At 53.3% G+C, this 18594-nt stretch overlaps 2 protein-coding genes across 8 annotated transcripts in view; one reads left to right on the top strand and one right to left on the bottom strand.

The window, feature by feature from the left end:
- Positions 1-12470, top strand: part of MYH7B (myosin heavy chain 7B) — a 29828-nt gene extending 17358 nt beyond the window's left edge. For all 3 annotated transcript variants that reach the window (XM_030007760.2, XM_030007762.2, XM_030007763.2), the window contains 24 exons: positions 147-234; positions 696-813; positions 1447-1570; positions 2083-2219; positions 2663-2918; positions 3496-3738; positions 4138-4314; positions 4660-4805; positions 5400-5490; positions 6101-6490; positions 6928-7054; positions 7533-7651; positions 7896-8092; positions 8295-8644; positions 9184-9308; positions 9607-9722; positions 9850-10042; positions 10135-10338; positions 10461-10586; positions 10755-10925; positions 11240-11344; positions 11758-11853; positions 12025-12162; positions 12371-12470. In XM_030007760.2, coding sequence (XP_029863620.1) covers positions 147-234; positions 696-813; positions 1447-1570; positions 2083-2219; positions 2663-2918; positions 3496-3738; positions 4138-4314; positions 4660-4805; positions 5400-5490; positions 6101-6490; positions 6928-7054; positions 7533-7651; positions 7896-8092; positions 8295-8644; positions 9184-9308; positions 9607-9722; positions 9850-10042; positions 10135-10338; positions 10461-10586; positions 10755-10925; positions 11240-11344; positions 11758-11853; positions 12025-12162; positions 12371-12379 — 3846 coding nt within the window. In that variant the 3' untranslated portion in view covers positions 12380-12470. The remainder of the gene's footprint in view (positions 1-146; positions 235-695; positions 814-1446; positions 1571-2082; positions 2220-2662; positions 2919-3495; positions 3739-4137; positions 4315-4659; positions 4806-5399; positions 5491-6100; positions 6491-6927; positions 7055-7532; positions 7652-7895; positions 8093-8294; positions 8645-9183; positions 9309-9606; positions 9723-9849; positions 10043-10134; positions 10339-10460; positions 10587-10754; positions 10926-11239; positions 11345-11757; positions 11854-12024; positions 12163-12370) is intronic.
- Positions 12471-12852: 382 nt separating this feature from the next.
- LOC115338848 (transient receptor potential cation channel subfamily C member 4 associated protein) overlaps positions 12853-18594 on the bottom strand; it is a 39193-nt gene continuing 33451 nt past the window's right edge. For all 5 annotated transcript variants that reach the window (XM_030007764.1, XM_030007765.2, XM_030007768.2 and 2 more), the window contains 4 exons: positions 17328-17436; positions 17011-17123; positions 16536-16742; positions 12853-15746 (listed from right to left, as the gene is read on the bottom strand). In XM_030007764.1, coding sequence (XP_029863624.1) covers positions 15609-15746; positions 16536-16742; positions 17011-17123; positions 17328-17436 — 567 coding nt within the window. In that variant the 3' untranslated portion in view covers positions 12853-15608. The remainder of the gene's footprint in view (positions 15747-16535; positions 16743-17010; positions 17124-17327; positions 17437-18594) is intronic.

Genomic DNA, 18594 nt, shown 5'->3' on the forward strand with positions numbered 1-18594 from the left:
AGGAAATTCCCCATTTCTCATGAAGAGTGGTAAGGGGCTCTCAGTGTCTGCTCTCTCCCTGCCTGTGGGGGGAAGGGGCTGGAGAGAATTGTTGTAGGGGAGCAGAGCTGTCACCTCATGCCTCATCCCCTGTGTCTGCCCTACAGGAGAATCTCAACAAGCTGATGACCAACCTGCGCTCCACTCAGCCCCACTTTGTCCGCTGCATCATCCCCAATGAGACAAAGACCCCAGGTATGCATAGACTGAGACACCACCCTGGCATTTCTCTTGGGTGACGTCCACATGTGGGAGCTGGCAGGGACTCTTGCACCCACCTTGTCCCCAACCCTTTTCTTGCAGCAGTTCTGCTGCCACTGAGACCTGGCCCCATCTCAGTGTGGAAACCCCTGTGACCCATGCCAGTCTCCTCTGCTGGGGAGAATGAGTTTTTCCAGGCTCCCATTTTGGCTGTGGATTGATGGTTGGGCTGCCTGGCACTTGTGTATAACAGCAGGGACGGATGAGCCTTTCAGGCTGACTTCTACCATCCGAGGCCCAGGCTGCAGCACTGATGCTCAGCATAGGCCTACAGGACAGGTTAACACCCATGTTCAAAACCACGGGCTGTTTCCAGAGTTCAAGCTCATGCTGCAGGTCCATTTCCCCTGTCCTCTTGGGCTGAGTGTCTGCTCCATCTTTGTTCTCACCCATAGGAGCCATGGATGCCTTCCTGGTGCTGCACCAGCTGCGGTGTAACGGTGTCCTTGAAGGTATCCGCATCTGCCGTAAGGGATTCCCCAACAGGATCCTCTACGCAGACTTCAAGCAGCGGTAACTCCCTCTTCTTCCTTGCCCAGCAAAGCACACATGTTCTGAGGGGAGACAGACTGCCCTGGCTCTGACCTGCTCCCCAGCTTGTGCAGGGCTGATCTGAACCACCACAATACACCCAGTTGCATGTACAGTTTGGGATAGCCCTGCTGCTGGCTCTGTGTTGCCAAACATGGATAGTTTGGTGCCACACGTGATGAGACAGCAGACCTGGTGATGTTTGAGAAGCTGAATGCAGGGCTGGTGCAGGTGGATGGTGACAAGGCTCAGGTCCTCCGATCCTGGCTCGGATTTCTCTCTGCCCTTGGGATCCTTGCCATTCTCCAGCTGGCCCCATCCACACTGCTTGGCCTGGGCCTGACCAGGCATGGTAAGGCCAGTGGTCTCCTCCTGCACAGTCTTCCTTGTGTTCAGGGACTAAGATCTGGTAGGGTTCCCTGGTGTCTGCCCTGCAGAAGAGCCCACACTGTGCCCTGTTGCTCCTGGTTCATACATGGCTTCAGCTTGAGCTGCAGTGACATGCTTCCAGGGGGGAACTGGCATGACTGGGGTACAGGGATGACGATAGAGCCATCAACTCTGTGCACCCTCTGGGGTTCTCTTGCATGTCCTCCCTCTACTTTGTCCATGCAGCTACCGTATCCTGAATCCAGCAGCCATTCCAGATGACAAGTTTGTGGACAGCAGGAAGGCCACAGAGAAGCTGCTGAGCTCCCTTGAACTGGACCACTCACAGTACAAGTTTGGTCATACCAAGGTGAGACCAGGCAGCTGGTCCTTGGGAGACATTGCCCCTCCTGTCTCTCTGCAATCCGAGTTTGCTCTCTGTGCCCAGCTTGCTCTCTGCCTGGCCACAGCCCTGCTGAAGCCCTGCACTCTGCAGGTTGCATGTGGCCCTTGAAGGGATTGAGGAGGGCATAGGAAGATGCAGGCTGGGAAGAAACAGGTCTGAGCAGAAGGTCACTGCTGCCTGACCTCATACCACCCAGCACAGCAGCTAGTCCCCACTGGGGAATGCAGTCTGCTCAGGGCAGGGAGATCTGGTGCCCAGCTGTGCCTGTGCCTTGTGTGGGTGCACCTCCAACCAGTGCAGAGCGTGGGTGTTTGTCTGTGCAGGGAGGGCACCTAAACCCGCAGTGTGTAGCCCTTGCTGTTCTGTGTATCCCTGCTTTGGGCCTCATATAGCCCAGGTCTGCCTGACAGGTTATGTTAACCCTGGGCCCTCTGTCCTCTCTGCTGTTGACTCTGTTCTCCCTCTCTTGCCTGCAGGTGTTTTTCAAGGCTGGTTTGCTGGGAATGCTGGAGGAGATGCGAGATGAGCGTCTGGCCAAGATCCTGACCATGCTGCAGGCCAGAATCCGTGGGCACCTCATGCGCATTGAGTATCAGAAGATCATCAGCAGGAGGTAGAGTTGTGGGGGGGAAGAGGCAGAACTTTGTGTGTCTCCTTGTTCCTTCTGCACATTTCAGCATGCTTGACCTGTGGGGCTTGACTATGGCTGGTGGTGGTTGAGTACAGCCCTGTCCTGAAGGGAAGGAGGCAGACCAGTAAGAGGTCTGACATGGGCCTGGTGGGGTCAGTGTATCTAGGTGGGGGGAGCCTTTGGTTTCCACTGAAAGATTCAGAGGGATGCGGAGTGAAGAGACCTGAAAGCCAGGACACACCACCCATCCCACTAGGGCCATTACACTATGCAGACAATGTGCCATTCATTCAGCATACTGCCATTTGTCCAGCTGGTGGAGAATAGAGCCATGTCCAGGCCTGCAAAAGCCAGGTCTCTGCTGCAGTGAGGATGGGACATAGGGAATCTACACCCATGATTATGCTGTGACCCCTTCCCTCCAGGGAAGCCCTCTATACCATCCAGTGGAACATCCGGGCCTTCAATGCTGTCAAGAATTGGTCCTGGATGAAGCTGTTCTTCAAGATTAAGCCTTTACTCAAGTCTGCTCAGACTGAGAAGGAAATGGCCAACCTGAAGGAGGAGTTCCAGAAGCTGAAGGAGGCTCTGGAGAAGTCAGAGGCTAAGAGGAAGGAACTGGAAGAGAAGCAGGTCTCCATGATCCAGGAGAAGAATGACCTGGCTCTCCAGCTGCAGGCAGTGAGTGCCTCACCCTCTCTCTGGAAGTGTAAAGATAGTGCAGGGTCCATGGACAGAAGGAGCAGAGCATGCTAGATCCCTCCTTCAGCCTCTTAGAGTTCTGAGACCCCCTCATTGCCACAATCTGTTTGAAATGCAATGTTAAACTCAGTGCAAACATAAAGCAACATCACAGACTTGCCATCTCAGAGCTGCTGTGGTGATTTATGCTCCCTTGGCTTTGGAAAGGGTGATCTCCTCGCAAGGGGGTGGGAGGGATGGCAATGTTTGCTCACCAAACTGTGGCTAATCTGTGCCATTTCTATGCCAGGAAGTGTCATTCCAGTGTTTCTTTCCTCTGGAAAGATTTAGTTGCCGTTAGCTCTTTGGCCTGGGTTGGTGTTAGTGGTTGCCCCATGGACTTTGAAAATGGGCAGTGACTGGAGCTGTCTTGTTTTTGTGCACCTGAGCACCTCAGGATTGCTCTACCCCTTCCACAAGGAGAGCTTCAGCTCTAGGCCAGTATAGCATGGCTGAGAGCCTGCTGGTATGTTCTTGGGGCAGTGGATGACCACGGGCTCTCCTGTGCCCATCCCAGGAGCAAGACAACCTGGCAGATGCAGAGGAACGCTGTGACCTGCTGATCAAGTCCAAGATCCAGCTGGAAGCCAAGGTGAAGGAGCTGACAGAGCGTCTGGAGGATGAGGAGGAGATGAACTCAGACCTCACCGCCAAGAAACGCAAGCTGGAGGATGAGTGTGCAGAGCTGAAGAAGGACATCGATGACCTAGAGATCACGCTGGCCAAGGTGGAGAAGGAGAAGCATGCCACAGAGAATAAGGTAACTGACCCTCCCTGCAGAGTACAGCCTTGTTGCCCTGGGGCCTCAGTGCATGTGGGGGCACCGAAGAGAAACGTCAGGGATGAGGCTGCTGGTGTGTGGGAGCTGGGGCAGGGCAGAGTGCAAAGAGGTGTGGGAGAGGGCAAAACCCTCTGGTGTCCTGCCTCATTGCACAGGAGTGGTATGGGCAAACGGTTCTGTGCAATGGCAAATTATTTGGGGCATTGACAAACCACCTGGTGGAACCAGCCTGGCCAAGGAGAGAGGGGCTGGCTGCTGCTGTGGTGCTAAACTGCTGTTGATCATGGACTCCCGCCTTTTGTGGGTCGGGTTGCTGTATTAGCTTTGCATCCCCTCTCTCTGAGAAGATGTGTTCAATTTTTGACCTCACTGATCTAGGTTAAAAACCTGATTGAAGAGATGGCTGCTCTGGATGAGATCATTGCCAAGCTGACGAAAGAGAAGAAAGCACTGCAAGAGGCACATCAGCAGGCCCTGGATGACCTGCAGGCTGAGGAAGACAAGGTCAACACACTGACCAAAGCCAAGGTCAAACTGGAGCAGCAAGTGGATGATGTGAGTCATAGGCCAGTGACAGTGACAGTGAAGTGAGAGAGTCACACCTCCAGGAAAGCCCAAAGGCTGTCCCTGAGTGGGATCTGGAGGGTGGGATCGTTATCAGATCCGCATTTAATATGGCCAGTTGATGAATAACCCCATTGACAAATGCCCCTGAACCAAGGGGTGGTCTAGAGTACCTCATGGAGAGCAGTCCTGGGCTGAGGGAATGGGACTGGAGACCAGATAGGAAATAGCTCTGGCTCTCAGGGCTGGGTGAAGTTCCCACAGCAATGGACATGGAGAAGGTTGGGGTTACAGAAAATCCTTTCCCTCCCTATCCTGTCTTTCTTCATTCTCCAGCTGGAAAGCTCTCTTGAACAAGAAAAGAAAGTCCGCATGGACCTGGAAAGAGCAAAGAGGAAGCTTGAAGGAGACCTGAAGTTGACACAAGAGTCTGTAATGGATCTGGAGAATGACAAACAGCAGCTGGAGGAGAAACTCAAAAAGTAAGTGTGTGATATGTGCCTGGGCTGCGTGCTTCCTCTGCCAGGCCAATGCCCACCTCTAAATCAAGTGGACATGTGGCCTCTGCAGGGGCTGCTGGGATGTGAGCACTGCTGGTGTGATCAATCCAGGCAAAATGAGGGCTTAGTTTTGCTGGGCACTATGCAGAGATGCTGAGGAGCTTGTCAGCTGCACAGACTAATAGATCAGGGTGCTATAGACCTTCCTCCGTGCATGGGGTTGGAGAGGAAAGACTTGCCTGGCAGGATCCTAATGCAGAGCTGGGATCTCAGCTACAAGTACAGACTTCGTCACCCATGTCCTATTCTCGTTGGGGAACTGGAGAACACCACCTAGGGATCTCATAGGGAAAACTTCAGAGCCAGGTTGTCTGCCAGTTTGGCCACTCCAACCCTCCCTCAGAGCAGTCCATGCATTGCTTCTTATCTCTGCAGTCCCTCTCCTGTGTGCGTTTGTTTGTCCTCTGGACCTGGGTGTTATGGTGCAGGGAACAATCTTCCTCTGGCTTCAGGAGCCAGAGGGACTTGGCAGGACAGTGTTTGTCTGACCAGAGGCTCTGCCTTCCTTCTGTACAGGAAAGACTTTGAAATCAGTCAACTGAATTCAAGGATTGAAGATGGGCAAGTGACTGAGGCTCAGCTGCAGAAGAAGATCAAGGAGCTCCAGGTATGGTGGGAAGAACTGCGCTCTCAACCCAGGAATCCTAAATTTCCATCAGGTGTAATGTGCTGGGGAATCTGCATGGGCCAGTCCCTCTCTGAGCACAGGGGCATCTCCTTGGCAGAAGAGTGATGAAAAAAGCTGGCATTGTTAACAGAAGCAAAGCCCTCTGCCAAAATGTGGTGGACTGAAAATTAAAGAATGGTCTATTGAGGTGAATACTAGTACCAGCATGAGGAATAGCTTCTAGGATGTAGCTCTCTATCCAGTGCCCAAACTCTGAAGATCCAAATCTAGTATGTTGGGCTTCTTCCTACCAGAGACAGGCCCCCAGATTCAGGCTGTTTACATGGAGGTTCCCACTGAAAAGAAGCTAGTATCAGCCTGGATCCTGATGGCAGGGTACAGAGGAGAGCAGGAGCTCTGCAAAACATGCTACCAAGAAGCACCAGGCATGCCTGCGTCCAAGAATCCCAACACAACCCAAGCATTTGCTCCAGACTGGTGGCTTGTTGCTCCCCAGTATCAGAGGAGACACCTTGCTCTGTTGTGGAGAGCAAGGATGCTGGAGCTTCAGCTGGTGCTTGAAGCATCTGCCTTTTTCTGTCTCTGCCAGGCCCGCATTGAGGAGCTGGAGGAGGAACTGGAGGCTGAGCGTGCTGCCAGAGCCAAGGTGGAGAAGCAGCGGGCAGAAGTGTCACGGGAGCTGGAGGAGCTGAGTGAGCGGCTGGAGGAGGCTGGTGGGGCAACGGCCACGCAGCTGGAGATGAACAAGAAGCGGGAAGCAGAATTCCTGAAACTGCGGCGGGACCTGGAGGAGGCAACCCTGCAGCATGAGTCCACGGCGGCTGCCCTGCGGAAAAAGCATGCAGATAGTGTGGCGGAGCTGAGCGAGCAGATCGACAACCTGCAGCGCGTCAAGCAGAAGCTGGAGAAGGAGAAGAGCGAGATGAAGATGGAGGTGGATGACCTGTCATCCAACATTGAATACCTCACCAAGAACAAGGTGGGCACTGGTTCTGTATGGGGCAGATTCATCTCTTCTGTGAACATCAGTGCAACTGGTTGCAGTGTGTTCAGCACAGCCATGTCCATGGGATGTTGTCCTAGGGAGCTCTTTGCCATGGCCAAGTCCCTCTTTTCACTAGGTATAGCTTGTCCCTATGTCACTATGGCAGTGCTTGCAGGATGCTTTGCTTGCCCTAGTCAAGTCTGGAGGATCTGGGAAGACATTTCCTGGGAGACTGACTGTAGAGAGTCACTGTTAGCTTAGCAGAGACACGAGAGCTCTGGCAGGCTCCTGCTCTCTGCCTTGTGTGCACGTGGGATCAGCTGAGCAGGGCAGTGAGGTCCCAGGGTGATGCAGTCGCTGAGCCCCTCCTGGGATAATGGTGCTCTCCAGGCAGAGCTGGGTCTCACACAGGCTTTGCTTGGTGCGTGCAGGCCAATGCCGAGAAGCTGTGCCGCACCTATGAGGACCAGCTGAGCGAGGCCAAGTCCAAAGTGGACGAGCTGCAGCGACAGCTGACCGACGTGAGCACACAGAGGGGCAGGCTGCAGACCGAGAATGGTAGGTGGGGGTGGCAGCCAGGGGACAGACACGTGGCTGCCCTGGGGCTGGTCTTGCACTGGGGCATCTGAGTGGTGGAGCTGTGGTTCAGCTGGTCAGACTGTCCTGCTTCTCCCATGGACAAAGAAAAAAATAGCAGGAGCTCCATCTGGAGTGGAGGGCTGTGGGATGTCCATGTTGTGCCTCCACTCAGGCCTTGCAGAGGTGCCCTATGGCTTGGCAGGGAAGAGGACCTCTCTGGCGATGCTAGTTGTGCTGGGGGATGTGCCCAGGAGGGGTTTCCTAGCTGGTTTACTTTGCCTTTGGCTGCTGGTGTGCACCTCTACCCATGGGCCCCAGCTCGCCTGGGTGGGGATGCAGCTGGGACTGCTGGAGGTCTCCATGCAGCTGAAGGGCCACAGGCTGTGGGGGCTGTGGGCTAATGCAGGTCGCAGCCCTTAGGCCCCAAAGTAGCTGGTTTGGCTCTGTTTGAACCCAGGGGAGCTTAGTCGGCTGCTGGAGGAGAAGGAGTCCTTCATCAACCAGCTGAGCCGTGGCAAGGCCTCATTCACACAGAACATTGAGGAACTCAAGAGGCAGCTGGAGGAAGAGACCAAGGTGAGGCTTCTAGGGCATGGCTGATCTCTGAATGACACAGATCTCGGGGAATGGGACGTGTGTCCCACTGTGGCAGTGGCCCAGATTCTTGGACTGGGGAGGTGGGACATACCCTGCACACAGGAGCCCTAAGGGCAGCTCTTAGCCTGGGAAAAACAGAAGTTCCCTCCCGCTGCCCCCAGTCCCGCGCCATGACCAATGTCCTGGAGTCAGCTGCTCCTCTCATGAGCTCTCCCTTCCTCAGAGCAAGAACGCCCTGGCCCATGCCCTGCAAGCCTCCCGGCACGACTGTGACCTGCTGCGGGAGCAGTATGAGGAGGAAGTGGAGGCTAAGAGTGAGCTCCAGAGGAACTTGTCCAAGGCCAACGCAGAAGTGGCCCAGTGGAGAACCAAATATGAGACAGATGCCATCCAGAGGACAGAGGAGCTGGAGGAAGCCAAGTGAGTCTCATGGCAGGAGTCTGTTCCTTGCAGGTGGCATGCTTCCATTCAAAGATGCAGCTTTCCCAGACCCCACAGTGAGACTGCATCCTCCTGCACGGACTTGAGGCTGTTTGGGCAGGCTGTGGCCTCCCCTCCTTTAGAGCAGCGGGGTGGGATGACACTTGGGCTGGGAGCACTCATTCCTTGCTGCCATCGACAGGAAGAAGCTGGCCATCCGGCTGCAGGAGGCAGAGGAGGCAGTGGAGGCTGCCCATGCCAAGTGCTCCTCGCTGGAAAAGACCAAGCACCGGCTGCAGACAGAGATCGAGGACCTCTCGGTGGACCTGGAGCGCGCCAACTCGGCCTGTGCTGCCCTGGACAAGAAGCAGCGCAACTTTGACAGGATCCTGGCTGAGTGGAAGCAGAAGTATGAGGAGACCCAGGCAGAGCTGGAGGCATCGCAGAAGGAGTCACGCAGCTTGAGCACAGAGCTCTTCAAGCTCAAGAATGCCTATGAGGAGTCCCTGGACAACCTGGAGACCCTCAAGAGGGAGAACAAGAACCTGCAGGGTAGGACTGGGCTCAAGCTTTCCCCTTGGACTCTCTGCCCAGTGTCCTGCTCTCATGGGCAGCCTGTGGGTCCCCTCTCCTCAGCCATGTGGTGGGATGGGGGTACCTTGTAGGCAGGGAGCAGACCTTGCTCCTCAGCCAAGCCTGGCCCATTTCCTCCTTGGAGGGATGCAGCAGCCCAGCCAGGAAGCCAGCATGTGTCCTGCCCTCTTGCTGGGGGCTCTCTGGGCAGACAGGCAGTGTCACTTGGTACTTGTTTGCAAGTGGTGCGTGTTTTGCTGCCAAGAGTGCCATGTCTATGGCATGACACTGGCTTGGAGGTGTTGCTCTTGGACAAGCAGGTCTCCATGGGTCCTTAATGCCTCTCCCTGTCCTCTCCTTCACCCAGACTGCAGAAAAGTCCCCAAGCACAACCTCAGCTGCTCTCCACGGGGCTGGGGGGACATCAGTTGAGCCTGGGCAGGGGGATGGGGAAGTCACCTGCACGGGGCTGGCCCCACAAACTTGTTCCTGACCAAACGCCCTTCTGTCCCTGCCAGAGGAAATTGCTGATCTGACTGACCAGATCAGTCTGAGTGGCAAAACCATCCACGAACTGGAGAAGCTGAAGAAAGCCCTGGAGAGCGAGAAGAGCGATATCCAGGCAGCTCTGGAGGAGGCTGAGGTGGGTCCTTGTTTCCCACTGAAGCTTGCATGTGCCCGCTGCCCTCGAGAGCCACTGGCCCACCCTGCAGCTCTGGTCGGATGCTGCTGGAGCAGCAACCCACACTGCACTAGCAGGGTGACAGTCCTGAGCCAGGCTGCAACCCCTGGGCACCCCACTCATGCGGGCTGTGCAACCACAGCAAGGCACCTGCCCTGCTCCCCATAGCTCTGGGCTGGGGGGCAAGGCCAAGCTGGGGTGGGTGGCTGGGGAGATTCCCCCCCCGGGGCCACCTTCTCATAGCTGCTGCTGTCTCTAGGGAGCCCTGGAGCATGAGGAGAGCAAGACGCTGCGCATCCAGCTGGAGCTGAACCAGATAAAGGCTGATGTGGACAGGAAGCTGGCAGAGAAGGACGAGGAGTTTGAGAACCTGAGGTGTGTGTGGAGAGGGGACAGGCTGGGCCATTATGGCAGGGGCAGAGCTGGTACTATGGCCCCGGCAGGGCTGCCACAGCCTGGGTGTCCCTGGGTGGATGGGGCTGATGCATCATCCCTCCCGCAGGCGCAACCACCAGCGTGCCATGGACTCCATGCAGGCCACGCTGGATGCAGAGGCCCGGGCCAAGAACGAGGCCGTCCGCCTGAGGAAGAAGATGGAGGGAGACCTGAACGAGATGGAGATCCAGCTGAGCCATGCCAACCGCCAGGCTGCTGAGTTCCAGAAACTGGGCCGCCAGCTCCAGGCTCAGATCAAGGTTGGACGGCTGTGGGTGGGACAGATCCAGTGCTGTCCCTGCTGTCAGCGCCGGCTCCCTCCTGTCCCCACTGACCCCATGCTGCCCGGCAGGATCTGCAAATCGAGTTGGATGACACTCAACGCCACAACGATGACCTGAAGGAGCAGGCAGCTGCCCTGGAGCGCCGCAACAACCTGCTGCTGGCGGAGGTGGAGGAGCTGCGGGCAGCACTAGAGCAAGCAGAGAGGAGCAGGAAGCTGGCAGAGCAGGAGCTGCTGGAGGCCACTGAGAGGGTCAACCTGCTCCACTCCCAGGTGAGGGACCACTGGATCCCGAGTCTCTGCTGTCACTGAAGCAGCAGGAGTCTGTCTGGCAGCGGGGCCGTCAGCCACGGTGAATGGCCGGTCCCTGTGGCACTGCCCTGCTCTGTCCGCAGAACACGGGCTTGATCAACCAAAAGAAGAAGCTGGAGACTGACATCTCACAGCTGAGCAGCGAGGTGGAGGACGCAGTGCAGGAGTGCCGCAACGCTGAGGAGAAGGCGAAGAAGGCTATCACGGATGTAAGAGTGCAGTGGGGATGGTGCTGTATGGTTTGGCAAGGGTGCCCAGCACCCTGTGGGGCTGGTGGTGGGAGGAGAGGGGAGGGTCTCAGAGCTTCTCCATTGACCCCTGTGTCTGGCAGGGCTGCCTGGCCTTGTGGTGATGCCTCTGTGCTCTTGGCCTTGCAGGCTGCCATGATGGCAGAAGAGCTGAAGAAGGAGCAGGACACGAGTGCACACCTGGAGCGGATGAAGAAGAACATGGAGCAGACCATCAAGGACTTGCAGATGCGCCTGGATGAAGCAGAGCAGATTGCTCTCAAGGGGGGCAAGAAGCAGATCCAGAAGCTGGAGGCCAGGGTGAGATGGCAGGGGCAGATCCCTGACTGTGCCACCTAGGAGCAGGCTCCTGGCACTGCCCCAGGCCCTGTAGCACCAGGCTCTGCAGGGCACCGGCACCGTCCCATCCCTCTGGGGCCAGACTGTACCACAGGTGGACTGTGGGCAGTGAGGGGCAGTCCCTGAGGACCTGCAAGCCTGGGGCTGGCTCCATGCCTTTGCTTGGGGTGGCTTAGCCTTGGCTGTGACTACTGTGATCTGGGGAAAGTGATTTGAACTCAGCTGGTGCTGGCACTAGGGAGCAGAGTCCTGAGCTGGCCTCTATCCACCCACAGGTGCGGGAGCTGGAGGGAGAGCTGGATATGGAGCAGAAGAAGATGGCTGAAGCCCAGAAGGGCATTCGGAAGTACGAGCGGAGGATCAAGGAGTTGAGCTACCAGGTATGGCAGCACCAGGCGCAGCTCCAGCCCAGCAGGACTTAGCCCAACTCTCCCTGTGCTCAGATCCTTGTGTTATCCAACACCCCACTCCAGCCCGGCCCAGCCCTGCCGCCTTCTGGGTGCTGTACTGGGACCGACAAGGGCAGGACAAGCTTCTCCCTGTCCCAACATCCACCACCTGCTCTCTGTCTGTCCTGCCCCTTTGCTGGCACCTCCTAAGCTAGGTGGTGGGGGATGAGGGGAGACCAGGGGGGATATGGGGCTGGTGCCTGGCTCGGTGGGGAGGGTTGGTGCTCTCTATGTGTGGAGGGCCCTGGCACCACTGGGACTCCTGGATAAAGGTACTGGGGCAGCCAGAGCCCGAGTTGGGGGGGTCTGCTGGAGTACTGCTAATGGGGCCAGGGCACTTGTAGGCTGAGGAAGACCGGAAGAACCTGACACGGATGCAGGACCTGATCGACAAGCTGCAAAGCAAGGTCAAGAGCTACAAACGCCAGTTTGAAGAGGCGGTAAGTGCCTGTCCCCACCGCTGCTCTACTGGGGCAGAGGACAAGTGCTGGCCTTCCCCAGGGCTGCCTGGGATGGCCGCAAGGGAAAGGGGCTATGAGGTCGGCACGGGGAGCTCGCAGCCTGGTGTTCTGGCTGTGCCCCAAACATCCACCTTCCCTCACCCCATCTAGGAGCAGCAGGCCAACTCCAACCTGGTCAAGTACCGCAAGGTGCAGCACGAGCTGGATGATGCTGAGGAGCGTGCCGACATCGCCGAGACGCAGGTCAACAAGCTGCGCGCCCGCACCAGGGAGGTCATCACCTCCAAGGTAAGCCCAGCCAGCCATGGGGAGGGAAAAGCAGGGCAGGAGCTTCTGCCATCCCTGGAGCCAGAGGAGCCACTGTACAGCCCATGGCCTCATCATGCCTGGTGCTGCTGTCCTCACCTGCCACTGTTGCCAAGACCTGAAGGGTGGCAGAGTGCTCCCTGCCAGCAGGCCCAGGCTCTCACCAAAGCCCTTTTGGTTTTTTTGCCAGCACGAGTAGCAGGAGCCCAGCTGCCTGCTGTATGTTGGAAGCAAATGGCTGCAACAGTCACTGCCAGCTTTGCACCGCGTGAATAAACGCAGATCTGCCAGGACTTGCTCCATTGTCTCTGTCACAGGGGTCTGCTGCTGGAGAGGTGGGGGGCAAGCTGGGGCCATTTTTCACAGCCAGGTAGGGGCAGAAGACAGGCACAGGCCTCCCTCTCCCTGCTCTATTGCCCTGGCTTGCTCCAGGCTTTCAGTGGGTTTTGGGAAGAGCCCTTTCCTCTTCCCTCCCCACTGCCCCCCTTCAGCCCTCTCTCCCCTGTAGGGAGGGGACCAGACCTGAGGTGGTGTGAGGGTGGAGGGCAGAACGTAAAAACCACGCACCCCTGGGGAGAACATAAAAAACCCCCTCGCTACAGTCCTGCAGGGCAGAGGGAGGGTTGTTAACAGCTTTGGCAAAGGGACTGCAAAGAAAGACATCTCCACTCATTTCTTTAAAATAGATTTCTTTAATAGTTTCCATTTAATACGTTCATTTGCAGTTAGTAAATTGGCATTAATCCGGGCAGCATGAACCTCAGCAATCCATGGGGCTAGTGCAGACTTCCAGTATTTGTTAGTGACAGGGGTCCCTTCTCCACCCCTGTCGCAGCACACAGCCTGCTGCAACCTCCACTGAAGCCAGTGAGCTCTCCCCAGCACCATGCAGGACACTTCCTCCCTGTACTCTCCATAAATAAGACAAAACAAGGATGAAGGAGAGCGCTGTCTGGTCCCTCTCAAAATAAGATTCTTGAGGCCTCTGGCATGGACAGATGAGCCCACAGGAATGTGGCCCCCAGTTAAAATTTGCCTGTGACCCTCTCTGCATGCTCATGCCCCTGCCCACCACAGGGAGAGCCTTTCCTCTGGAGACCAGTGCGCTCCCTCCTCAGAGCACTGTGGGTTTCTTTCCTGTGCCCTTCTCTGCAGTCAGCCAACTTGGCCTCCTGCGTCAGCCTGAAGGTGAAAGCAAAGCCAAGCTGCCTCTAGCAGGCGAGCACCCAAAAGTTACTGTGCTCCCAATGCTGGGGGAGGAGCAACCCACGAGCCAGAAGGCAGGCTGGCGTGATTTCAGCTCAGCCTCACGCAGGCCAATAGCCAAGGACGGATGCAGCTTGGCCCCTAACTGTACGTTACATAAATACAGAGATTTAAATGAGACTCCGCAGGTTTATAGCAGCAATCATTGGATGCACCAATTAACTAGACTATGGAAAAGGCATCCCTTAACTTAAAAGCCTTTTAATTTGAAGCATTTATTTGAAGTGTACATCTATTACAGTTAAGAAGAAGCAAAGATACACCAAAACCACAAATACCCAAGAACAAAAAAAGTACAGATGAGAAAGAAATCAGCTCAGGGGAGGGAGGGGGGCCAGGTAGGGGTGACCTGATGAAGAACAGAGAGTTGCAGCTACCATAGCAAAGAGCTCCCGCACAGAAAGGGTGCGACCAGGGTAACCTCACTGGAGCTGGGCAGAGTCTGCCCAGGGGATTCAGCCCGCCAGGAAGGGACACAAGGATCCCCAGGAGCTCCTGCAAGGCTCCAGGTTTATGCACAAGCTCAGAAGCTCTGACCACCCTGCAAGCAAAGTACTGACTGCAAGTCCACAGCAGGACACGGAAGTGCGAGATGAGCGAGAGGAGAAGGGTGACTTTTAGAGAGCAAGTCCTGCACCTGGGGCTGGAAGCCTCATTCACTTATCCAGGCCCCAGCACAGGGAGCCTCAGAGTGGGTTTCATTCTGCTGGCAACAGTTAGAGACAAAATGCTACAGCTCTGGGACATCCTCGCCACCGGTCCCTCACCAGAGCCTGGAGAGAGCTGAAGTCATCTCATCAAATAAGTTAAGAAAATTTAAAAAAATTCAGATGCATGTTTCAAAGAAAACTGGTTTCTTTTAGCTGGAGCTGCAAGACACGGGGTTTTTTTTTTTGGTTTTTTTTTTTTTTTTTTTTACTTAAATGCAGTAGCTCAGGACTTCAGACTGTATTTCGTTCCTGGGAATCTGACTGTCTTGGAGCAACACAGTTAACACTGGTGAGCAGGTGAGGCATATGCAGGTTTGGCAATCAGGACTGCCAAAACCTGATTCCCCCTTCCCCAACATATCCTACAAAGTTACTTTCAACCAGGAGTGTTTGTTCCCAGCATTTAACACATTCTGATTAAAATAGATCCAGGAAAAAAATGACATCTCCAGTCAATATTGCACTTCAAGATTAATGTGTGTGTTGATATTAAGGACTGAAAGCAGAGACTGACATAAGACTTCCAGGTATAGCAGGTTAGCATCAAGAGCAATGGTCCTGAAAAGGATTTTAAAACCAGATTAGTTACCCAAGAAGGGACAAGCCGCAAGTTTAAAAAATTAGTACATTTTAATGCTAGTGCTCCGTGAAAAAGCCAACCCCTGTTGCAATTCCACCACTGCTGAAATGTCTCTGTTCTCCGCAGCATTGTAAAATGCCTTCAGATGGGAAGGATCTGCAGGAAAGACAGCAGGAACAGAGGTTCTCTCCTAACGCACAGACAGACAGGTTTAGTACCAAATGATCCAAAAGTAGATGATAAAGAGGTGACTGGAGCTAGGGCTCTCAGGAATTAAAAGCACACACACACGCACACACACTCACACTCTAACCAACCCTAAACCCCTGATTCCAAACCCCAACAGAAGAGTTACACATGAAGGGAGTCCATGTGGTGGCTCTGCACGTGGCTGGTGTGTCGGGGTCCCAGTCAGACTGGCTCCTTGGACCTCACATTTGGAGGGCAATTTCTGTGCTTTTTGACTTGCTAATTCTGGTAGCCATGAAAGAGAGCCACAACTAAATTGGCACATACAGAGTATCCTCATCTGTCAGCAAAAAAAAAAAATCTCTGACCAGCAACACTGGACTGGGAGAGAGAAAAAAGAAAAAAAAAAAAAATAAAGAGGCTGGTTTTTGCAGTGATTTACTTTTTATCCCAGAAAAACTGGAAGATACATCCCTGAATATGTTGCCCAGAGAGCTTTCAAAGTCTCATCCGTTAGAGATCAGAGATAGGGACCAGGAGGGGACGGGGGTTTTAACAATGCAGTAACGCTCCACAGTTCCAAGCCGCACACGCACACACACACACTACACAGCGTATCCCTGAAAATCCATGGGCTGTGAGGTACCCTCCAAGCGCTGTCCATCAGAAGCCAGAGCGAAGAACTACTCCTCAGAAAAGTCTCTGTCAATGTCCATATATGCCTCGTCGATGTAGCTAACTATGGCACAGGGGGATGTCCGGTCTGGACTGAGCAGTATAGATACAGTCTCTTTCCAGTAGGTAAAACTAATACATGAGCTCTGTGGAAAGAGATGAAGAGGCTGGTTAGCATGGTCCACAGGCACCAACATGCAGCAGAAGACACATCCCAAAGGCGTTCAGCAGAAAGAACTGAAAATCACTTGCTATTCAGCCTGACTTCCCCAGCCACACAGATTAACACCTCTGATTCACCATTCAGCCCATCCTTCCTGGGGTGTAGAGCAGAAGGGGTGGATGCTGAACCAACTACACCTTCTACAACCAGCCTCCCACTATACAGCTACAGGCAGGGACTCCCTGCACCTGTGGCAACTATAGCCCTGTGAAGAGCAGCACAAGGTGACCACCACCCCAGCAAGTCTGGGGTGCTTTCCACAGGACAGCTGCCTTGTCTTCTAGCAGCTACACCAGATACTTTTCCTGCACTGTTTGCCACACCAGGAAGAGGGGACAGTCTGGTTAAGGTGTTAACTAGTCTGGGAGCTGCATTCTGCCCTGCCTCCACATCCCTGTGCAGGGCTGGCCATCTCGCCAGCCCTGCCCCTCAAACCTGCTCAGCATTGGCAAGTCCCACTTCTGTGTGCCAGAGCCAAGACCTAAGGTCTTTTTTACACGGAAACCCAGCACCGACCCTGTGGCAGTCTGACTGCTTGCAGAAGGGACCTGACTGGCTAAGATGGTGTGACAAGCACTACAGAAAGTTACACTGCGGGGCAGAACTTGCTCCCTTCTTTCCCTTCACAACCTCTCACTTTCCATTTTTGCTAGGTGACTAGTAGACAGATAGTGCTATGATTGATTCTTGCTATGGTAATAGGTACACATACATTTTCTAAGCATGTGCTGTCTTTATCCTTATTGAGGTAATGCTGTTGCCAGAATCGCAGGAGACTGTGGAAGTTGTTCAGGATGAAGCCTGGGTATTTTTCTGTATATTCCATCTGTTGCAAAGTGCGCAGATAAAAAGGTAGCTTTTCTTTCCTTCGGGCCAGCATTAGGATAACTAAACTTGTGTTCAAACAACTGACATTTTCCTAAAAGTAAAAATGACACAGTAGGTCAAACAACAACAACAACAAAACAAAAAAACCCCAACACTCCCCCCAAATCAAGATACTGGTTGTACACATATCCTTAAAAAACGTGCTCGTGGTAAGCATGCAGAGGAGGTGCTCCTACGTGTATCAAGAAAGAAGGGACATGGGCCTCCTCAAGAGAAGCCAGATTCCTCCCTGCTCCCAGCCCAGTTCATCACTACACAGTATCAGCAAGATAACTGCAAAGTTACTGTCAGCTCTTTACCTGTGTAAGTGTCTGTACATGAATAATATTAATGAGACGGAAAAGAAAGGACATTCTCATGGACATCTGGGACATATATGATAAGAGGCGGCACTCTGACAGGACTTCTGCAACTGCGGCAAGAGGAAAGAGACAATCACTGGGTGCTTAAAGCTCAGACACATTGCAATATGGCAGTAAGAACTGGTGCTCAGACTGTAGCAACAAACCTGCAAGGTGGCATTTCTCTGTCTAAACCCAAAATTTTCAAAGCCCAGACTTAACATAACCATTATCACTACCAAACACCCCCTCACCCCCCATTTCTTATTCTTTACCTTTAGCATCAGACTGATTCTCAAATCGGTCCAGGGACAGTGTAATGCAGCGAACAAGCATGTTGGAGTCAACCAATGAACTGTTGATCTGATTTAAAAATACCTGGAACTAAAGAGAAATACTTTTTAATGTTATATTAAAAAAAACAAACAAAAAAATTCATCCTACACGAACACTCATAGATGAGGTCTGACCGAACAGCATTTCATACCCTTTTCAGAATGCATATGGCCAAGAGATGTACTAAACCAATTACTCTGTTGGCACAAGGGGAACACGCTAGCAAACCCAAGTAGGAAGAGCTACGAACAGGGTTTGGCAACTAGAACAACAGTAAGTGTTCTCCAGATTTTTGACACTGAAGGAGTGCAGTTCTTGAAGGTTACTGGAGAAACCGCCTTGAATTCTGAGCACAAACATGCACTTCACCAAAATAAGGCTTCACAGATGTGGACAATTTTCCCTTTCCTTCAGAAACAAAAGTTAGGTTCAGAATGCCAAAATAGTCAGGGTCATTACCTTTTTGTTATCTCTAACAAAAATAAGAGGAGATACACACTCCCGAGCCTGCCTCATCCAGCCCAAGCCAATACTGGCACCGAGGGCCGACCAAAGGATCCCTATAACAAGTACCTTAAAAACACTAGAGAACAGAAAAATACCAAAGTCCTGGCACCACTAAAAACTCTTTTGAAGCTGTATCAGTTCAATGAGACCAAGATTTCATATGTTACTTGTTTTGAAAGAGGGAGACGAGACAGCATGGCTGCTGGCCTCCGTAGTTCCTCCAGCTCCATGTTTTCCTACGCTTATTTTGTACAAGCAGACAGTGCTGGGCAGGAATACAGTAAGGGTTTTCATACAGCATGAGAATTAAAAAAAGTTATACATCAATACATAGGAAGCACACACAAAGTATAAAGAGAGATTCTCTAGAATGTGTGAGTTCATTTACCAGAAAACAACCTGAAATTCAATACATCTTTATTTTAAATACATCTCTGCTTCTATTCTCCAAGGTCTGCCAGACCTAACAGCAACCACAGAAAAATTACTGTAACATAAGCAAGAGTACGAGGTCATTCAAAACCTACAAAACAGCTGATGTTACATGCACAAAGTGCACAAGAGCATGAAACCACTTTGCATAGAGAGCTGCCCATTCTTGATCTACATATGCAACTAAGTTTTATAGGTAATTACATCAGCCATGACTTCTTAAAGTGACTGTAAGTTCAAGTAACATCAAAGATATGTCTTTTTGTA

This window comes from Aquila chrysaetos, chromosome 3 (genome assembly GCF_900496995.4).
Source record: "Aquila chrysaetos chrysaetos chromosome 3, bAquChr1.4, whole genome shotgun sequence".
NCBI lineage: Eukaryota > Metazoa > Chordata > Aves > Accipitriformes > Accipitridae > Aquila > Aquila chrysaetos.